At 42.7% G+C, this 22,048-nt stretch overlaps 1 protein-coding gene across 2 annotated transcripts in view; it reads right to left on the bottom strand.

Moving 5' to 3' along the window:
• Positions 1 to 22,048, bottom strand: part of Arhgap31 (Rho GTPase activating protein 31) — a 105,910-nt gene that overhangs the window by 7,827 nt on the left and 76,035 nt on the right. Inside the window, exons 4-10 of one of the 2 annotated variants that reach the window (XM_071615310.1) lie at positions 16,234 to 16,316; positions 15,133 to 15,240; positions 14,348 to 14,490; positions 11,018 to 11,216; positions 9,546 to 9,670; positions 8,014 to 8,073; positions 5,113 to 5,688 (exon numbers count right to left, since the gene is read on the bottom strand). In XM_071615310.1, the coding sequence (XP_071471411.1) occupies positions 5,113 to 5,688; positions 8,014 to 8,073; positions 9,546 to 9,670; positions 11,018 to 11,216; positions 14,348 to 14,490; positions 15,133 to 15,240; positions 16,234 to 16,316 (1,294 nt within the window). Of the gene's footprint in view, positions 1 to 5,112; positions 5,689 to 8,013; positions 8,077 to 9,545; positions 9,671 to 11,017; positions 11,217 to 14,347; positions 14,491 to 15,132; positions 15,241 to 16,233; positions 16,317 to 22,048 lie in introns of both variants that reach the window. The other variant, XM_027936128.2, reaches the window with a different exon arrangement.

Genomic DNA, 22,048 nt, shown 5'->3' on the forward strand with positions numbered 1-22,048 from the left:
CTCTGCTGGGCCAATGTGAGGGTTTAATAGATAATGCAGTGCAGTGTTTGACATGCAGTATCTGTAGAAAAGTTGGTCAGTTAAGAGCAAACTCTACTCATGATCATTTGTTAATATGGTGACTTAACTCCAAAGTGTGGCACCATTTTGCCATCTTTGCAGCTAAGCCAGACCTAGTGACAGCATCCATATGTGTACTAACAGTGCTTTCAATTGACCTTAGTGATGTTTTCTTTTGTGCATCATTTAGAGGCTTATTTCTTGAAATTTAGTCTAATCTCTAAGTATGTAAAACATTCAGAGTTCAAATATTAAAACTATATAAAATTTTTTTCTTTCATTCCTGTTCCTTCCATCCTGTTCCACATTCCCACTATCCCTTCTGTATGGCCATTTTTATTCCTTTTTGTTTTTTTTCTGCCATATTTATTTTTTTACATTTGCACAGATATTTGTATCCATAAATATTTTCATTTCCCACCCTTATTACATAAAATATGGTATGTACTATTTTTCCTTTGCATTTTTGCATGTAATGAATTATCTTGAAGTCCATGCCATATTAGTATACAGGGAGATTGACTGTTAGGATGTGATGTATAGCCCCTATACATCAAGGGGAGCCCTAGTTTGGGCTCCCCTTGGCCAGTGGTAGCTTACTTGGAAGGTGGTGCCAGGAAAAAGGAGTGAAGAGATGAGACAGGGATGGAGAAAAAGTCAATAAAGATGATGTCATTGAGCTGGTTACCATTATGAGCAGTTGGGACTGAATTCCTGATACCCCTGTGAGGAGCTGTTTATCCCTCCAAAGGGTGCAAGCATTGGTAATTTATCTACTGATTTCTGGCTTGTATCAGTTGAGAGCTGCCCCAGTTGATTCTCCATACTCTAGACAGTCCCAATCAAGGGCTGAGATCCTGCCTTCAGAAAAAGTCCCAAGGCAGAAAACTAGAAACACAAGGAAAACACTTGAGGGGGACACTTTTGGTGTCCAGGACCTGTCCCCCACAGATGCACAGAACATTGAAGAAATATGTTACAGGGTCCACAAACCTAGGGCCTCTCCAGAACTCAATGCAACCAGTTATTCAATCGATCTCCTCATGATGGGCATCTAGCTCATTTCAAGTCTTTTGAGAGCATGACAAATTATGCCATCACCCATACATTACTTTGTACTTGTGCAGCTATTTATTTAGGATAAACTCTTGAAAGTAAGTCTTTGGGGTAAAAGGGTAAATGCATCAGTAATTTTTTAAAAGATATTTTTAGCATTCTACTGAGGTCTATTAATTGGAAGAGTTTGTCAATATCTCTTTTTGTAAAGCTCAGTGTCTTCTGTTCATTGACTCTGACCATTTTTATGGATTTGTGTGTGAGGTGTGGAGAAAGGGCCTGTGCTAAATGTGAACTTGTTCATATCACTCTCTTCCCTGCTGACAACCCACTGACAACCCTGGGCCTCTATTAGGACATACAATGACCTCTTTACTCTGGCCCAACCACATGCCCACCCTTTTCCTATCACTGCCCCTGAGAGGCCTTGTAATCCTGTGCTCTGGTCCTCCCTGGGATTGGAACTTAAGCAATCCTTCAAGACACAGATCTAACACACCTCTTGTGAGGATTCCCAGGCAATCTCTTTTTTCTTCCACCTCCTCCAGCACTGGGTGTTTTTACCTCTGTGGTACCCAGGCATCAGGCACCATTATCTTTGCAAGTGTTCTTGGCTTTCATCCCAGGGTAAGTTTCTCAAAAAAGAGGCAGGATTTATGCCTAGAAATTGCCTACTAAGGACCTATGAGTCCAACAAATTGTTGTTGACTGACAAATTTGGCAGATATTTCAAAGTTACAAAAGACTCTTCATAGCTCAAAAGGGTTCCCAGCAGGGGACAAATTATGCACCAAATAGCAACAAGAGAGGCAGAGACTATGAACTGCTCCTTCCTCAATATCCATTCTCTTTTTTATTTAGAACTAGAACCTTCCCCACCGCCCACATGTCAGCTAGACACATGGCTATGCAGCCAGTAACAACATTCCCCAGCTTCTCCTGACTATGTTGAGTAAGTTTGGGCAGATGGGGTTGAGAGGAAGTGATGTGTGGAACTTCTGGGTTACACCCTTGAGGGGAAGTTGCTAGGCTTCCTCTTCTCCTCCCCATCCCATGCTGGGAATGTGGATGTTGCGGTGATAGTCCCATCCTGACCAATGCAGACAAGGACAACATTCTTGGGCACTGGTGGAGAGCCTGGGACTCCCGCCCCCATGATCTCCAGGAACACAGCCACCCACCTCTGGAACTGTGCATATGATAGAAACAAATTGCTTATCTTTTTGGAGCCATTGTTTCAGGTTTTCTATGTCTGGCTTCTACGTTAGCCTATCTTAACTGATAGAACCATGGGTTTATGATAGAAGCTTTCCCCTGGTTGAAAGAATACAGCAAAACCAATGTTCATAGGTAGAATCATATTTCAGATGCACCAAAATATAACTATATAAAAGATTCTATTATAAGTTCTTCAGTAAAGGAATGAGGCAACTCCTAATAGCTCTTAGGAAAATTCCGGACTTTTGTTTATCATGATTTCTTAAAGCCATATGGTTACTCTGACCTTCCACTAATGAGCATTTCTAGAAGAAGATGTAGAGAGTTTGTTGTACCTTTTAAGCCAGTCCATAGCTTCACATTTACTTCAGAAGGACAAGTTTGTTGTGGCTCCTGCCCCCAGCTGAGAATGAGGTTAACAGGACATAGCCTTGAATCATGTAAAAGTCAGATAATCAATTATTATGAAGACACTAATTAGTCCTTGAGTTTTTTCACTTGGAGTAATTAATTACTTAATTATCAACACTTTAGCTAAAGTGCAATACTTATTATATCTCTTACCTTTTGGTTTATCATTAGAATTTCACTTATTTTGGCTCAGAATAGGAGAGGTAGCTTGACAAGAAAGACTAAAATGACCTGGAAAATCATCTTTAATTTTTCTTTTCCTTTTTACCCACTGTTACTAATCAAAAGAAAGAAAAAATATTTTACTAATGAAGTTGAAATTTTTCATTGGGAATAATCATGGAAGAAGATGGAAATTTAAATTGACCTAACTCCATCACAGAGACGAGTGAGAGGATTTGTTGTCCCTGAACCTTCTAGCATCTTCCTGCAGACCTACCTGGCTGCCTCCTATAGGGTCGCTCATTCCCAACTGCCACTGGTCACAGGCAGGGAAGCAGGCTGGAGTCTACATTACTATCTCCTCCAGACCAAATCTAATGCTGATTTGATATTCTTATTTTCAGAAAGAGAGGGGGAAAAAAGATAGCAGACTGTGTCCAAAAGACCCATTGGACCCCAGTACCCTCTTTTTTGAAGACAATAACCAATTTCACAAAAGTTTTTGGAAACCCTGTCTTCCTCCCTTTCCCCCCTCATCCTGCTTGACCCACACCAGCCCATAGACCATTTTCCAGACAAGATATCACTTGATGCCTCTGAGTCTTTGCTCATCTGTGCCCCATCCTGAAGTGCAAGGGAGGAAAAGATGATTAATACTTATTGAGCATCTTCTATGAACTGCACCATGGACAGGTATTTTATGGACATACTCTCATTCAGAGCTTGCCACAACGCTTGAGATTGGAGCCACCCTGCTTTGCAGATGTACAACAGGTTCAGAGATATCAACCAACTGCCATTGTCACACTGCCCAAATGCAGTAAAGCTGGGATCTGAATCAGCCCAGTTAGGGTCCAAATCCTACACAATCCCACAGTATTCAGTTGCCTCTCAGCCCCAAATGCCCTTTCTCATCTTTTCTGCATGGATAAATTCTACCCATTTATGAACACCTAGCCCAAATGTCTCCTCTTCTACATGTCCCTGGAGCCCTCCTGAGAGGACTGCATCTCCTTCGTGCCCATGCAGTCCTTCCTGAACACTTCTTTATATTTCAAGTACCTAAGCGCTCCCTCACTTCAAGAAGCTGGAGTAGACTCTTCTGTGGCTTCTACCGGCTGATCCTTCAGTGCAGTTTGCTTCCCTTCCCAGTTTTCAGCTCATGAGGGAAAAGGGACCATGTCTCAATGATCTTTAACTCCACAACCCACAATAAATATGCATGGAGAGAGCATGGAGAGTCCCAAAGAGCATGAAGTATTTGTTTGTTTTTAAAAATCTGGATTCAAATCCTAGTTTTTCCACTTTCTTGCTATGAGTTTTTGGGAAAATCTCTTAATTCCTCTTTAAGCTATTGGGAATATTAACTCCCTGTACCTAAAATGGTTGTTGTGAGACTATGTGAGATGATACATGTGGAATACCAGAGAAAACACCTGACCACACAGTAGGTGCTAAAAAAAGTTAGCTAATGTTAACTGAAATAGAATCATTTTTAAGTCACAGAACACATGATGGATTGACTGTCTGCCATCCTTTCCTTTCTGGTTCCGTCTACTTCCATTTCAGGTGGCTCAAGTTGGGCTGTTCTTACTCCATTCAGCCTGGAGACTCAAATCTGGCCCATTTTACAACCTATTAACCTAGCAACAGTGATTGGTGCAAGGTTGGGCCCGTGACTCAACTAGACCCAATCAGAATCCTCCCTGCATTTGAGATAAGGAAATTGAGGAACAGATGCTTTTTCTCCAGGCTGGGTTTGCTGGCCATGTTTTCTATAGATATGAGGGATGGATGGATGAGGAGAGGATGAGTCTGGGAGAGCTAAATCCCCAATTCCAGTTTTGTAGCTCAGCATTCTATACTGTGATCTTTTCCTGCTGCCTTCTCACTATGAGCAAATAAAATAATAAGTAACATTTATTGGGAAGTTGCTGTTCTAAGAACTTGGCATGTATTAATGCATATTTACAACTCTTCTAGAGAAGGTACAATTATTAACATCATCATTCCCATTTTACACATTAAGAATCCAAGGCACAGAGAAATGGCAGAGCCTGGATTTGTATTTAGGCAGTCTGGCTCTAGAGCTCACAATCCCAACCACTTGACCTCATTGCCTTGCAAACTCAAAAAAAAAAAAAAAAAATCAAGACTTAATTTTTCTCTCTTGCCCAGGAAATCTCCCTCTCTCCCCTGTTTTACCTGTAGAAGTCTCGGCTCCCAGTGGTTTCTCCTCTTCTGGCCAACCTCCGCTCTCTGACCCCTGGAAAGAAAACTCTTCTAGGCTGGAGAGAGACTGCAACTCCTTTGGGGGTGTTCTGCACGGGGTGCTGTTGGTGCTGATTACCGCGGACACTCGGAGCGGCACCGACACCGCAAAGGGCTCGGAGATGTTCAGCGCCTTGCGCTGGTGACGCGGCGAGTGCTCCATCTGGAAGAGGCTGCTGGTGAATACGGACTTGCTAGGGCTGTCGCTCGAGGTATAAAACATACCCAGCATCTTTGGGGCTATTTGCTCGCTCTCTGGATCCTCGATCGGCCGGAACACCTTCAGTTGCTCCGGTGGGGGACGGATCTGAGTGCACTGAAGTTGGCTTCGGTCGCTGCTCACATCAAAGCCCCCCTCCGCGCCCGCGGGCATCCCCTCCTGGCCCCATTCACCCTCCTGCTTGCTGAGGTCACAGGAGCTGCCAGTGCTGGTGGAGTGCATTTTCGTGGCTGGAATGAAAAATCCACCCGTGGTGACTGTTCGGTTGAAATTTCCTTTGGTTTCTTTTCCTAGTGAAAAAGAACAGGCAGGTGGTCAGCAGCCTGGGTACACACACCGCTTCAGGCCTTCCGGTAAGAGCAGGCACATCACAGTTGAGTTCTGGAAAGGTGTAGCAACCTAGTAAGGGCACACTATCTGGATGAAACTGAGTACCTGACATTCAGTTGGCAAAGGGAGCAAGCACTGCTCCCCTTCCCCTCCACGTGCTGGGGATTGAACCCAGGGGCGCTTAACCACTAAGCCACATCCCCCGTCACCCCCCCCCCCCTTTTTTTTTTTTTTTTTGAGACAGGGTCTTGCTAAGTTGCTGAGGCTGGCCTTGAACTCACAGTCCTCCTGCCTCAGCCTCCCAAGCCGCTGGGATTATAGGTATGCATTTTCTCATATGCACAGAATTTTGGCACCATCCTTTGAAAGGTCCATTTGCTACTGTGCTATACTCTCTGTTCCAAACTCTGCAAGGAGAGCAGCTTCCATAAGCAGGCCATTTTTAAGACTGCTACCAAGCACTAAATGTAGAATTTTTAAGACATACTAGCTCTTTTTATTATGCCATTAAAATTTTAACAGTTTTTTCTATTTGGTTTCTGATTTTAATAAGTCCATCCCTCAGTCTCCAAAGCAGCAGTTACTTTAAATGTAGATTGTGGGGGAAAAATAGATGGGGGGGTGGGAGAATGATGTTTGCTCAAAAGGAAGAAGACAAAAAAAGGGCAAAATAACAATCTTGTTTTATTTTAAAACTTCCAAACTTATTATTGCATGTGTTCTCTGGCAGATGGACCCAGACAGGGGTTTGATTTCCCAGCAAGGAAACCAATGCTGTTCTCAGCTAGACCTTTCCCCCTTTCCCTGGGCTTCTTCCTGTTGATTCAGAGGCTGAGAAGCTAGAAATGTAAATTAACTAAATGTTAGAAAGCACAGTTGTGAGGAGCAAGTTCTTGACTGACTTAAGTAGTGAAGGCAAAGGAAAGTCCACATGGGGACTAAATAAGCTGAGATGACATGTGAGTTTCCAGGGCTCTGGGACATGATTTCTAAATTGATAACAAGCACAATGCTGAGTATCTTGCATAATTTTATGTTTAAAATTCTTATGACCACACTGTAAAGGAAATGTAATCATTCCCTTTAACATGTGAGGAGACCGACTCAAAAGATAGATGACCTGCCCAGCACCCATGTACGTCATATTGCAGCAGATGATGATATATTAAATCCTGCAAGAACTTTCCTAAGAGGTTTCAAAACCAAAGCAAATGGATGAATATAAACAAAAGAAAATGCTAAAAGTGTCAACACCATTTAAAAAGATCTCACTGAGAATTTTCAGGTTTAGATTTTTTTTTTTTTTTTAAGCTGTTTTATGGGGCTGGGTTTTGGCTCAGTGGTGGAGGGCTTGCTTGGCATGTTTGAGGCACTGGGTTTGATTCTCAGCACCACATGTAAATAAATAAATAAAAATAAAGGTCCACTGACAACTAAAAAATATATTTAAAAAAAAAAGCTGTTTTGAGTATTTCCTCATTCTCATGTTGCCTCATTTATCAAAGAGAAAAATGTCTTTCATTAAAGTCATTGGAAAGTAATGGGATAAATATACAGTAGGTTGAGCAGTCTGCTGCCAGGGAAGCCCTTTGTCTTGTAGTTTGTAATTGGGCTTGTTTGTTTCCTTTAAAAAAAAAATAGAGGAGAGGGAGAGAGGCAAATCAGTCCTTAAGACTAGAGCTGTGAGAACAGATATGGTTTCATGTCATTTTGGTGATGCTTGTCACCTCATGTGTAACTGTCCACATATCTACGCGCAAAAAGGAAATCATGTGCAAACTGCACACACCTGATGCACAGCAGGTACTTGCTCCATGTTTACTGGTAAATAATAAATGAATGAATGATTCTGCCAATTCAGAATCATGACTTGGCAAGCATTATGAAACTCATGCCTATAGAAATACTCAAATTCAAGACAACCATCTAGGCGTAAAGCCATGAGGCATGAACCAATCAATATTTGGCTCTTCTTTCTGCCTGAGCTGCTTCTGCCTTACTTTTCAGGTATTGACCCTTTATCTGATTCAGGTTTGAATGAAAAGTGCCTGTGGTCTCCCTTATGGCTAGAGGAGTCTCGAGAAAAAAGGAAAGCTCTTTAGGTCTAGCTGGGTGATAGAGTAGAGGACGTTACAGCAAGAGCCAGGTGAAGCCCTTGAGTTTGGGGGACTGAGTGCTTCGGTGCGATCACGACCACAGAGGAGCAGCCTGACAACTTAAGCCCAGGGTGAGCTCCAATCTCCCATTTGTGATCCCCAGCTTAGAAACTAAGTGTACAAACTCACCTTCCACAGGCACTGAACACAGCGAGTCCATGCTTTTAGCTGGTCGGATAGTAGCCTTCTCTACTAAAGACAAAAGAAAAAATATTCCTGAGGAATGCATATTAAGAGGAAGCATTCACAACAGTAGGTCAGGTTATGGGCACACAAGAAAAAAATTCTTTTAGAAAAATTTTTCAAGCTTTTATGTTTATCTCCTCAGAAAACATTTTCCTGGTTCACTCTAGAAGTTCCTACTTTCTTAATTAAATTGGGCTTACAAATAAGGAACATTGATAAATCAAAATTTTATTAATATTTTACAGAGAAAAGAAAATTTTGCAATTTTGTCAAGTAATTATTAGCAAATGAGGAGTCCTGAACCTAATTTAATTGTACAAATAGTATCCATGGGTCCCAGGTAACCCCTCCTAATTGGCAAGCTAGCAGCAGAATTCTTGGCTGTAGTCAAGTCTATCAGCACCCAGGAATTTGGTACAACAGGTGAGAGGGCCAGGGTGGGAAGTGGGGAACGAGCATCACTTTTCTCCCCAGGTGCAGATTTGTTCCTTGAAGTCTGTAACGTGGTTGTTTCTCCAACAAACTCACCCACCAACTCATGCTGGGACAGATTTCAACCAAACCAAACTTGCTTTGAGCACCTGTTATATACCTGGTGTGTTCTACATATCTTTGTAAGCTCCCACAGCAGGGTTTTGGAAAAGTGCGGCTTAAATGAGTAAAAACTTATTCCAGGCACAGTAATAGTAATTGCTATGGTTTGAGTGCACCCCCTGCCCCAAGTTCATATGTTAGAATCTTAATTCCTCAGTACAGCAGTGTTGTGAGGTGGGACCTAGTGGGAGGTGTCCAGGTCATGGGGACAGTGCCCTCATGAATGAATCAATGCCTTTCTCCCAGGAAGGGATTAGCAATTTCCAAGAGTTTGGCCCCCTTTTAGTTATTCTGCACTCACTTGCTTACATTCCTCTTTCCACCATGAGTAAAGCAAAATGAAGCTTTCACCAGAAGTCAAGCAGATACCAGCACCATGCTTGGACTTTCTAACCTCTAAAACAGTGAGCCAAAATAAAGAACTGTGTTCTTTATAAATCACCCAGTCTCAGGTATTTTCCTATAGCAACAGAAAACAGACTAAGCTAGACATGTTCCCAAACATCATCTCTTTTTAGAGAGCTGAGCGGGATGGAAAGTAGTTTCTCTGAGGTCAAATCTTGCTAAGACAAAAAGGTGGGGGGTCAGAAGCTGAGCAGAGCCCCAGGACTATAGCCATCGAGGTCACTCTGCATTCAGACAGATCAGGGTTTGAATCCCAATTCTGCTGCTTTTGGGCTCCTCAGACAAGCAGCTTAGTGCTTGGCTTTGATAACTGTATTACATTTATGTAAGATGTTAGTACTGGAGGAAGCTGCATGGAGGATATATAGGTTCTTTGTGTGCAATTTATTTTAAGTCAGAAAAAAAAATATATATATATTTTTAACAAAAGGTCCCCCTGATTCATTTATAAGTTTTTCTTTCAGGGCCTTTCTTACCTGAGAGCCTCTGTCCTCTCACAAATACACTCCCATTTCTACTCAGCTTTGATTTGGAGTCTGATCCAGAACGTCCCAGGTTAAATATAGATTTCCACTTCTTTGATTTACTGGAAAGCTTTCTCCTAAAAATGTCAAGCCATAAGAAGTTAATTTAACTTGTCATTTCAAGGTGACTGTCAAATTGAGAAAGATTTCAATCGTCTTAGTTGTGAATGGTTCTGATATTTTAGGAAATTCCCCTCTAAAATTCAAGTTGAGCCTGACTTTCACACAGTCTGGAGATGCCCTCGGTGACTGAGCTAAGCTTTCATGAATCAGAGCAAAGACCCTTTTTTCCAGGGCCAGAGACAAAGCCATTAGTTAGAGGCAGGGTTGGTAGAAAACAGAGGCACAGATTGGGAGACTCAGGTCATCAGTAACCACACAGTTCTGAATTCTGATAGGAACTCAGGTAAGAGTGTAGCCGTGGCTCTTCAAAGATACCAATTCCCATCCCATCCCTCCATCCCACCACCCCTGGTTCGGGGGATTGAACCCAGGAGTGCTCTAACACTGAGCTACATCCCCAACTCTTTTTATTTTGAGACCAGATCTTGCTAAATTGCTAAGGATGGCCTTGAACTAGGATTCTCCTGCCTCAACCTCCCAAGTAGGTAGAATCACAATTGTGTACCACCATACCCTTAGTATGTCTTTATAATAATCCAAGACAGGTCTGTAATGTTGATGGGTAGTTCTACACTTGGCTTATTTTTTTTTCCCCAAGCACTTGGCCTTGGGGTATATTTTAATAGGTGCCATTCTTTGGAGTTTACCCCAGCTTTGACTGAAAGACAGAGAAAATGTACTTAATGTTCCTTCCAAGGCATTCATCTTCCTGATCCCAGGGAGGGAGTCTCATTCCCCACTGATTTAGGAAGAGGTGAGTGGGCTCAGTTCCAGGAGGGCATGATCCACTCACTGAAGGAAACAGGGGTTTCTCCCCAGAAAAGCTCAGGCATGCTGTTCAGTTTACAGTGGCCCCCTTTGTCAACTTGGCCTCTGTCTTGGATTCTTCCTCTGTGCCTCCTATAATGTCATGTGGGTATGGAGACCAGGCCGAGGGGTCAAGTTTTTCTTTTCAATAAACTTCCTCTTGTAACCACAAGCCTATTTTATCTAAGGAGTAAAGGATTTAGCTTGACACATGACAAGACTCTCGTCCTACGACCCCACTTCCATCGTGGTGCTTGGGGTCTTTTTGGGTCACCCGGGATCTCAGTCATTGTCTGAGACAATGAGTGATGGACGGCATCACCACTGGGAAGAGTGCGCTGTGGAGACAGCTCCCTTCTCTTCTGCAAGTTTTCTTTACACACCCGCTAGACGGCATCCCCAACCCACACTTCCATCAAGACCCCGAGACTACCTCTCCTCCTCTCTCTCCCTCCGCTCTGCATCCCCCAGAATTTTAAAAGAATGCCACTTGCTTGTTGTCTGGTAGCTCCAGGACGGTGTGGAAGAGGGTGCCCATGGGAGGCACAATCTCAGGCAGGCTGTTCTCCCTCCTTTCCTTCCGGGCAGGATGGTCAGTAGCCAGGTTGCGGGCCTGAGCTTCCTCCAGGCTTACCAACTTCATGGGCAGGGACAGGGCTGGCAGCGTCAGGCTCTTTATGATGGGCCGATTTTCTATAAAGGAAAAAGAAGAGCTCAGTCTGGGAGGAGGCCCATGCATGTCCAGCCAGATTCACCATCCACCGCCCCTCAATTCTGACCTCACACCAAGGGGCTGAGTGCTAATTCTGGCTTCTCTTGGGCCTGATGGGACCTGGGGCTGAGGCTGCACACAGAAAACTTGCAAATCTTCTAGGCAGACTACCTACAGGGCAAACAGGGCCCTCAGGAAATAGCTTCATTTTCTGTACTATTTGGAGGGACCACTCATTCATTCATTCAACAAATATATGTTGAGTGATGACTATGATCTACAGTATAAAATGTGGGTCTTTACTCCTGAAACCTCTGCCTAGTGCTTTGGTGAGATGGATATGTCTGTCCAGCCACAGAGGTGGCTTGACTCAGCAAGGGTAAGACAGGAGCCTGCCTGCCCATCCTCCCTCGTGCTGGAGAACAACCACTCCTGGATCACCTAGGTGTTTATCTCTAAAGGAAAAGCACATTTTACACACCACACTTCTCCTGAGAGAGATGTAGCTCTTTACATACCTCCCAGTTATCTTCTAGAGTGTGTAGCTAATCCTTTCCTATTTTGTGGTATTCTTCTTAGGAATGGAATTGATGATGACAATCAATGATATATAGGGTTATCTCTTTTCTACATCAGTGGTTGTTGGGGCAGGGGGGTTGCATAACCCCAGCAAAGGGCATTAGTTAATGTCTGGAGACATTTTGATTGTCATGAATGTGTGTCGGACAGCTACTGGCATCTAGTAGGTAGATATCAGGGAAGCTACTGAACACCACAAATTGCACAGAACAGCAACCCACAACAAGAATTATCTGGCACCAGATATCAGTAAAACTGAGGTTGAGAAATCCTGATCTAAGTTTAAAAGGAGCCTAAATTTGCTTCTATTTAGCCTTTGATGACTTTGCCAGCTTTCTGTGACTTCTGAAGGTGTGAAGAGACTTGCAGACAAGTTGGATGATGACACCAATTCTCTTTGCAGAGCATGACTCACTCTAGTGGAAGGAAATGAAGACACTGAAAAGGACTGGTAGAAAATGGGAACAGTAAGTGACAGTGGGGTGTTGCCAGGAAGATAAGCACAGCAGCCATTCTGCAGGGCTGTGGTTAAATACATCCTGTGATCCTGAAAATATTTCAGAACGTTTCTGAGTTTAACCCAGTTTTCCAACTTAACCTAAAGGAGGGTAAAAATGTTTAAATTTAATTCACTTCTGGTATTTGTTGATAGATTCTAGATTATCATTTTCATTAATTATTTATTGACTTACATCACTTTGGGAGCAACTGGGACAATGGGAAGAACGTGGACTGCAGGGTGGGAGGCTGAGATTCAGTAGCCACATCTGCCTCAGTTCCTGGCCTGCTCATCATCTCTGCTGACTTCATAATTCACAGCAGAGCTTGCAATTTGTGCTCCTTCCCCTCTCTGTTCTCTGTCTTTGGAACATTTATCCCCTAGATCCTCACTTGGTTGATTTCCCCGTATCATTCAGGTTTCAGTTCAAGGATCACTTTATCAGAGGCTACGGCCAAAATAACACCCCAAAGTCACTAACCATTGCATTACTGTGATCTATTTTCCTCTTACTTGTTTTCTTTGAAGTGATAATATATTTATTTTTTATTTTTTTAAAGTGATAATATATTTATTTATAAGATATATTGCTGTCTTGCTGCTCAGATCATAGTTATGTGCAAGGAAGCTACTTTGTTATTTTGTGCACTGATATGTCCCCAGAGTCTAGGACACTGCCTGCTATATAGGTGGTACTCAGTGCACACTATTTTTTAATAAATCTTGGAGCTATCACAATCTCTCTGACCTCAGTATTCTCATCTATAAAATAAAGGTATTGGATTCTGATCCACAAAACTGGAGCATTGCATAAATTTAACTTCCTAGATGTCTCTGTTAGATGACATGTATGTATTGCCTTGTGAGGAGAATGCCCCTGTTTTTTCTTGGGATGTTATGCACATCATATTCTGTCTGCAGCCTTCGTAAGCTATTAAGTTAACAGTGAAGACTGAGGAGGAAAGGAACTAACATTTACTGATGGTTCAAAACAGGCCCTATACATACTAAAACAGGTTTTTGGAGCCAGGAAGACCTAGATTGGTACCCAAACTCTCTCAGTTGAGTCAATTGCAATAGATTATTCTGGTTTCCCTAAATATACTAACTGAATGGGAAAAATATTTTAATCAGTTAACAAATATTTTGCAGACATGGGTGTCATACACCACTGACCAGTAGTGTCAGCATCACCTGGAAACTTGTTAGAAATGTACATTATCTGTTGCACTATAGGTGATTGGACTAGAAACTCTGGTCCAGCAATCCATGTTTTAACAAGCCCATCAGGTATCTCTGATGCACACCAATGCTGGAAAACCAGTTTCATTCACAAATGAGAAATCAAGAAAACCAGGAATTCTGATCAACTGAATTTACAGTTTTTACAAATTAGGTTTGCAGGAGTTTGAGCAGCATAAGCCAATTCACTCCTAGCATTCATTGTATCATGAGATGCCCATAAGCACACATATTCAGTTTTGTATGCTTACTGCCTGGTACAAGGTAAAATGAATGAAGCACTCAGGAAATACATTCTGAATATGCATGTGGGTGTGAGCCTACTGCCTCTTAACTCATTCACTTAAGACTTCAAGGCAATGGCATATGGTTCTTCAGAAACATCACAGTGAAAGTAAATCATCAAGGAGAAAAATGTTGCCCGTGCCTTTTTTGATGACCAAGAGTTTAAGAACTCACTAAACCAATGGAACGTTTTTTCTAGTTCTAGTCCACCACACCACATTCATGGGGTAGGTTATGTGTTCAACCAATCAAAAACGTGCTAAAGCCACAGCAAATACACCATATTTTCACTGCACACCTATACATGTATATACGCAGGATCGCCAGACAATGACAGGCAGTGGCCAGTGTGTGTGTGTGTGTGTGTGCGCGCGCGCACGTGCGCACACACACACACACACACGGCTAAAACCAAGCTCACCCTCACTTATTATTGGGCCCCATAACTAAGGCAAGAAAGGATAGGCTGGTGGGATAGATGGGGTAGATGCCAGGAGGAGTCATTACCATCATTCTCCAGAGACGCAGGAGCATCGTTGCTGAAGATTTGATCCACATGATTCAATATAAACTCAATCACCACTTGCTGGACCCGGACTGCAAGGAAAGCTGCATCTCCATTGCAACCAGTGGCCTCAATTTCTTTAGACCTGAACCGTGGAAGAAACATATTTACTGACTGAGTCTGCCTTACAACCTGAAGAAGTCAGGAGAGCCAGTGGGCCTTTTACACAGGCATCATCTCCTAAATCACTTTTAGAATATTTTAACTCTTAAGACCGATCAAAGGGTCTTTCCAAAGGCTGTAAAGCCCAACCCACTGAAACTTAAAACAGTTATCTGGAATTATACGCTACAAGACTATAAACACTATCCCATAAACATATGGGATCCCTTCCCACCTCCACCCATTAGTCCCGTGGAGCAGGTCATCTTTTGCAAAGTCACATGAAGCAGTTGATTCAAGTTATAGCAAGTTGTACCCCCACCAAAGCCAAGAAAAAGCCAATGAACCTAGAGAAAACAAAGGCCTTTTCAAGAAACTGTAACATACAGATCTATAACTTTAGCCACACCTCGATCTAACAAATGCCTTTGGAACCCAGAGTTTCCAAGTTAGCAGCCAAACAGTTTAGGTGATTAAAATCACCCTTAGTTGACATGGGCTATAACAGATTACTAAGCTACCAGTTTGTTTCAAAGAGATTCAATTTTGAAGAATCCAGGTTCCATTTGCTTTGGTGGGCTCTGAGCCCACCAGGGTGGGGTGACGGTGAGGATGTGGTGTTTACCTGAGGAGGTTTGGTGCCCACACCAGGGCCAGGTTCCTGGCATGCATGTTGGTCTTGCTGCTGAAGGAGGCGATGTGGGCCAGGTGTCGAATCAGGTATTCCAAGGTCCTGTAATTTATATATATATATATATATATATATATATATATATATATATATATATATATATTATTTATTTTTTTTTTTTTGACAAAGCACAAAACCACAGGGCCTGTGTGAAACCTGAAATCTGGTGAATAATTTCTAAGTTTGGATTTAAGAGACTCTACTCCCATCTTATGAATTTTGAAGGCTTGTTGGAAGTAAATTTCTGGGCCATGGCACCTTGGCCTGGGGTAGGGACAGGGATCAGTCTTCTTAGAAGCCAGCTGAGTCCCACGGAGCACTAGTTAGAGACAGAACCAGGGAATCACAGATCTCATGGCTGAGGAGTCTTGGTGACCACTTGCTCTTCTAAGACCCTTCAGGATAGCCTCCCCACAGTCTTCAAATAGGTTCTCACTGAAGAGCCCACTCTCTTTTAAAAATTCTTCCAGGTATAGATAAGTTGGTACTTGTTAGGAAACTCATCTCATGGATGAACAACATGTGACTGCTAGGAAATTTTTTCTTACACCACATCAAAATCTGCCCCCTTGTATAAGATGGGCAGGGGTGGGGAACCCTGGGAAAGGGGGTGAAATTAGGGCTAAGCTGTGAGACTGAAACCAAAGGAGGGAGATGATGTAAGGACCAGTACTGATGAGCAGTATAGAGCTCAGTCAGCCTAGGGCTCCAGAGCCACAGTCATCCCTGCTGAAGAGCCATCTGGGTTTCCATCTTCTGGTCATGCTATAAATCTAGGTGAGAACCAAAGATGTCACTGACTTTGTGATCAGAATGACTTCCTATGGGACTCTTGATGAGTGCCCTGCTAGTGACTTGGGAGACAGGCTGCCCTTTACTACAATGACCCTGGTCTGGTACCAGCATAGTTTGATCACTCATTTCCTAATGCCCCCAGGAGAGCCATTGTCCACTGAATTTGCTCCCATTTATCATGCCACCCTACCATTATACCACACTAAGAGTCTACATATTTCTTTTTCCAAGGATTCTTACCTATAATGGGATGGGGGAAGCTCCTGGATAATATTTTGGATTCTGGCCAGTTGGCCTTCTTCTGGGCAATATGACACTGCCTCCTGTGGAGAGGAACATGAAGTCACCCAGTGAGTGCTCAGGAACATGAACACCTACTGGCCTGAGCTGTTATTACTCAATCCCCCGATTCCAGGCTCAAAACCATGCTTAGAGGGCAGATCCCCCTTCCTAAGGGCATGCTTTTCTATGAAACCAACCAACCAACTACAATTTCTGAGGGTTCCCATAATGAAGCATCTCATAGTGCATGCACTTGGCAATGGGTGGGCTGTTTGGGTCTCTGAGTGTCTTCAGATGGCTGTTGGTGTGTGGGTAAGGAAGTGTAAGGATCTGCAGGACTGGGTGTGCTCCTTGAATCCAAGCAGACTTTCAGAGATTCACTCGCATTCAGAGAGATCAGAGAGAGTGAGAAGTTGAGCCTGCTGTCTCCACAGGAGCACAGGCCTCTCCACACCTAGCCTGTCATTATTCCATGACCTTGAGTCCTCAACTGCTGTCTATCCTGGAAGCCAAGAAGCAGGAGAGATGTGCCTTCCTCAGCAGGGATAAGAGCTTTGTCCCTGAGACCTGGTGGCCTTGCCCCAACTTGCTTTCTGGTTACTTTCTGCATGGGTATTCTGCTCCTCCATCAGCCCAGGGGAGGGGAGACAGTAATAGCATGAAAACAGTGTGCTTACAGGCCGGCCCTTGCTCATCTCTTACCTGCCAGAGTTGCTGTACCAGGCAGGAAGTTCTGGCTAGACTCCCCTAATCCCAGCCCTGTGTCCCTGTCCTGAGGATCTGTCTAGTCTGTGCTCAGGCTCAAGGGTCTCTCCAGGGCAGAGTGTGAGTGCTCATGAACTGCAGGCCTGGGTGTGCTCCCTGAGTCCAAGGCAATGGCAATCACTTTTTTTTTTAACTGATGTGTAACTTATGTATATTAAAATTGTACAACTCTTCAGCTACCATTCCATGTTTTTTTTTTCCTCATATGTAAATGTCTGAGTAACCCTACCTAGACCAATATGTGCTTTAAAAGGGGCTCTTGATCTTTTATTTTCATATTTATTTTGTAGCACTGGGATTGAATCCAGGGTCTGGCTCATGCTTGGCAAGCACTGTACCACCAAACCACCCCCACCCCCACCTTGATCTTGAATTCACAGGCATCTATATGGCTGATGCAATCTAATACTTCCTTTTGGTGTCACACACTTGTTTTATGTTTGCATACTGTTGTGGTTTGGATGTGAGGTTTACCCCCAAAGCTCATGTGTGACACAATGCAAGAAGGTTCAGAGGATAAATGACTGGGTTATAAGTCTTAACCTAATCAGTGAATTAATCCCCTGAGAGGGATTAACAGTGGTCACTGAAGTAATGGGGTGTGGCTGGAGAAGGTGGGACTTGGGGGTGTGGTTTGGGGGTATATATTTTTTATCTAAAGAGTAGAAAAATCTTTCTTTACCTTCTGATCATGATGTGAGCTGCTTCCCCCCACCACACTCTCCCGCCATGATGTTCAGTCTTACTTTGAGCCTCAAAGAATGGAGCCGGCTTTCTGTGGACTAAGACCTCTGAAACTGTGAACCCCCAAATAAACTTTTTCCTCCCTTACAATTATTCTGGTCAGGTCCTTTAGTCACAGCAGTGAAAAGCTAAGACAAATATAATGCCAGGTATAATAATAAAATGCATTCTTTAATTTAATAAATAACTGTTTGCTGCAATATAACCAAAACTGAGATTCTAACAAATTATTTTCATGTATTATTTATCTCCATTCAGTCTTTGGCTATCATTTCCTGGCTGATATTCACACTCCTAACTGTAGTTTTTAGGCACTCATTTCTCATTAAGTGTGGAAGGCACTAACTTTACTTACTCTATTTGCCGTGCCCTATTCTGAGCCACACCTCTATGTTCTAGCCTGACTTAGAGGAGTCTTGTCTCAGCCAGGACACCCCCAACCCTCTCACTTTCTCCTACTAAGTCCAATGTACTTATCTAGTGGGGTTATCAGTAAGTCAGTCTCCTCTGATAGAAGGAAAGCTCTCTAAATGCAGGAATGTGGTAAGTCCCCATTTACAGAACAGTGCTTGGCACATTATAGGTGAACCTTACTTACATGGGGACATCATGTCAGGGCTTTGTCCACCAAGTTTTTTCTAGTTTACCCTTTTTATTTAATTCAAGTCACACATATATACAGAAGCCCACCATTTTAAAAGGCAGTCAGAATTCTCTACAGGGAAAACTTGAGCTCTCTTTTCCTCAGCAGAGATGGGGAGAAATGTGGGGCCAGGAGCATTAACAGTCTCAGGGGTCCCAACCTCCTGCTGGGTCTGCCAGCCCAAGAGAGATTACAGCTGCAGGTCTTGCTCTGTAAAGACCTGAAGTATGGAGGGCCAGGGGCAAGGATGGGGTCTCCAGGAAGTTCCCTTTCTCTTCCTAGGAGCTGTTTCTCAGAAAATAGGATTGTGGAGTGGACCAACTCCAGAGTTAGGGAGAACCTCACAGGCAGGGCAAAGGGGAGCAGCTTCAGGGAAGGGAGGGGCTGCCGAATGCCTGTGGACCTTCCTAGTTCTGTGGTGCCTGCAGGGAGGGCTGGGAGGCCTGCCTCCTTCCTCTGCACCGACAGGATGGAGCTCTGCAAAGCTTTGCACCACTCCCCTTTAAAAAAATGTGTCTGGGGAATAAAGGTGCAGGTCAAGTTATCAATCCTCATGGAAAGTTCCTTTAATGTTTAGGAAGCTGTTAGTCATCTTTAGTCTCCAAGATGGAGCGCAGGCTTGCCCTAATGCCTGCAGGTCTCACTTGGGATTGGTGTTTATTTCATCATTCTCAGCCTCTCCCCATTCCACCCGAATCCTATCTAGAAGCTCTCTAGATCCTTGTTTTTCTCCTGGAGGGGTCAGGTCACTGTACATTGATTTTTAGTTTCTTTACTTTCCCCTGTCAGGATGGCACAACTGTCATTGAAACTAGGGAAGAGGTGTTGAAATTCTGACCTTCTTCTTCTTCTTTTTTTTTTTTTTTTTTTTTTGCCTGTAGGAGAACTTCATTCAGGCCTGGCAAGGTGGTACTGCCCATAATCCCAGCTACTGGGGAGGCTGAGGAAGGAAGACCACAAGTTCTCCAGCCTCAGCAACTTAGTGAGACTCTGTCTCAAAATAAAAAGGGTTGGGAGGTAGCTCAGTGATAAAGCACCCCTGAGTTCAACCCCCTCAGTCTTCCAAAAGAGAGAACTTCACTCCACATTAGCCAGGCCAATCTGGCTAAAGGCTAAATCTTAACTGAATCTATTAGTTCTTTCCCAATAGGTTTTAACAAGACCAGCTTCCTGCTCTTTGAGGACTTGGGAAAAGGCTGGGATCTGGTCCTGGTGGTAGGGCCCTTACTCAGGGGTTCTCTTTCCCCAAAGCTACCACTGCTACCACAGCTCTGCTGCCTGGAGAGCCCTATTGCTATCTATGGTGACTCAACACAACCAACCAGGAGCTCTCCCTTCCTGCTGTACCTAGCTGCAACTTCAAGTTTAATTAATTATTTAAAAATTGTTATAAATCCTCTTTATTGTTTTAAATTATTAGATTTTTTTCAAAAAGGACATTCATGTGCATGATAAAAACAAAACAAAATATCCAAAAAGATAAATAGAGGAAAGTTAGTTTTCCTTCCAACTGCAGACCCTCAGTCTCCAGAGGTAACTACTGTATGTCCTTCATGGGTCTTTTGCATGTGACTTTGGCATACCCGTGGAAGCAAGCAAGTGATCTGGCCATCTGTGAGTTTCTCTTCCGAGTCTCCCATCACCTTCACTTTGCTGGCTAAGTGCTGGCCCACACTGGCCCTGCATGTTCCCTCAAGCTTGGCATGGACCAAGCCAAGGGCCTTTGCACCTGCTGATTCTTCTTGCCACCCTCTTCCCCCAGATACCTGCGCAATCTGTTCCCTTGCTTCATTGTCTCTGTTCAAATGTCACCTCATAGACAGACCTCTGATTATCCTAAAACACTGTCCTTTCCCCCACACCGTGTTATTTTTCTTCATTTTACTTATCAATAATTCTCATTATAACTCTATACCCTACATGTGTTTATCATCTTTCTTCGTCATTAAAATGTAAGTTTCACTAAAGCAAAAATAGTATCTGTCTTTCTCACCATTAAATCTCCAGCCCCTAGAACTATGCCTGCCAGTTGTATATAGTAGGTGAGCAATAAACATTTTTTGAATAAAATAAATGATTACATTAATATTTTGCATTGTGCTTGAAAGCACCAAGCAGCTACATTTGGGCCACACTTCCAGGATAGTATCATCTTAGGACCACTTTCCACCAGGATGAGTACCAGCCTTGCTGAGGTAGCTTCCCTGGACTTTGGGCTCCTGGTTGGGTGACCAATCATCCTGGTTTGCCTGTTGAAGGATTTCTGCTGATATGGAACTTTCAGTGTAAAAAGTGGCCATTGGCCCCTTTGCAATGATCTTAAGCTCAGGCACTAGTTGTTTGCCTCTTCATTTAGATGATGTGTGCAGGTCAACAGCAACCTACCAGCAAACATTTACTAAGTAATAGTTACCATGTTTTCCAGTAGCTGAAGTACAAGGAAAAGAAACACACTAACTAATAAAATAGTTTGTGTCCTCAGGAAGCTTACATTTAATGAGCGAAACTGATACATAAAGAAATTATTTCAATATAAATATGTAATTATAGTACTTTCCCTAAAAACTCCAAATCAGCAATTTTTTCTACTTTGGGTGTAAGAATTTTAGCTTAATTGATCTGAACAAAACTGATTTTTTTTTCCTAAAATGAATGGTGTATTTTTTTTCTGATAAAAATAAAGTGTAATGTGGTAGGTTGAATAATAACTACAAGGTCCTAATCCCTGGAGCATGGAAATGTTAAAGTATTTGGACAAAGAGTCCTTAAGGTGTGATTAAGGTAAGGACCTTGAGCAGGGAGATTATTCTAGACTATCTGAGTGATCCCTAAAAGCAGTTTAGGAATCCTATGAACGAGATGCAGAGGGAGATAGATACAGTGAGAAGAAAAGGCAATGTGACCCTGGAGGCAGAGATGGGAGTGATGTGGCCGCCAGCCAAGGAATGTCAACCAACAGCTACCAGAAGCTGGGAAAAGCAAGGAGTGAATTTTTCTCTGGATCCTCTGGAGGGAGCACCAGCCCTGCTCAAACTTCAGGTTCAGCCTGGTGAAATTTATTTCAGACATCTGGCCTCCAGAACTGTGAGAGAATGAATTTCTGTACAGTCAATTGATTTGTGGTACTTCATTACAGCAACCACAGGACACTAATAATGTACTAAAAACTAAAATATGAAATTTGCAAAAAATAAAAATCACCCTTTATTGCACTACTCAGAAATAACCACCATCCACCTACTTATATAGGATGCATAAAAGAAGTGGTCTGTTCCAGGCCTCTCAGCATCAAATATGAACACTGGAATCATTTCCTATTTAGTTTCACATACTGATTCCTGCCCCCATTTAACTTTCTGTTGTGACTAATAAACATTCATAAAAAATATAACTTTTCTTGGCTACACAGTTTAAAAAATAGATTTATTATTTATTATATCCAACTTCTATCTTGTAGATACAATTAAAAATTTGGATATTATATATACCATTGCAATAAAAATATTTAGAAATCAGTTATTTTTGTATACACCTGATTATTACCTTATTGTAGAGTCCTAATTGGAGACTTATTGGATTAAAGAATATGAACATTTTAGGAACTTTGACAGGAATTTCTAA

The sequence above is a fragment of the Marmota flaviventris genome, chromosome 8 (assembly GCF_047511675.1).
Source record: "Marmota flaviventris isolate mMarFla1 chromosome 8, mMarFla1.hap1, whole genome shotgun sequence".
NCBI lineage: Eukaryota > Metazoa > Chordata > Mammalia > Rodentia > Sciuridae > Marmota > Marmota flaviventris.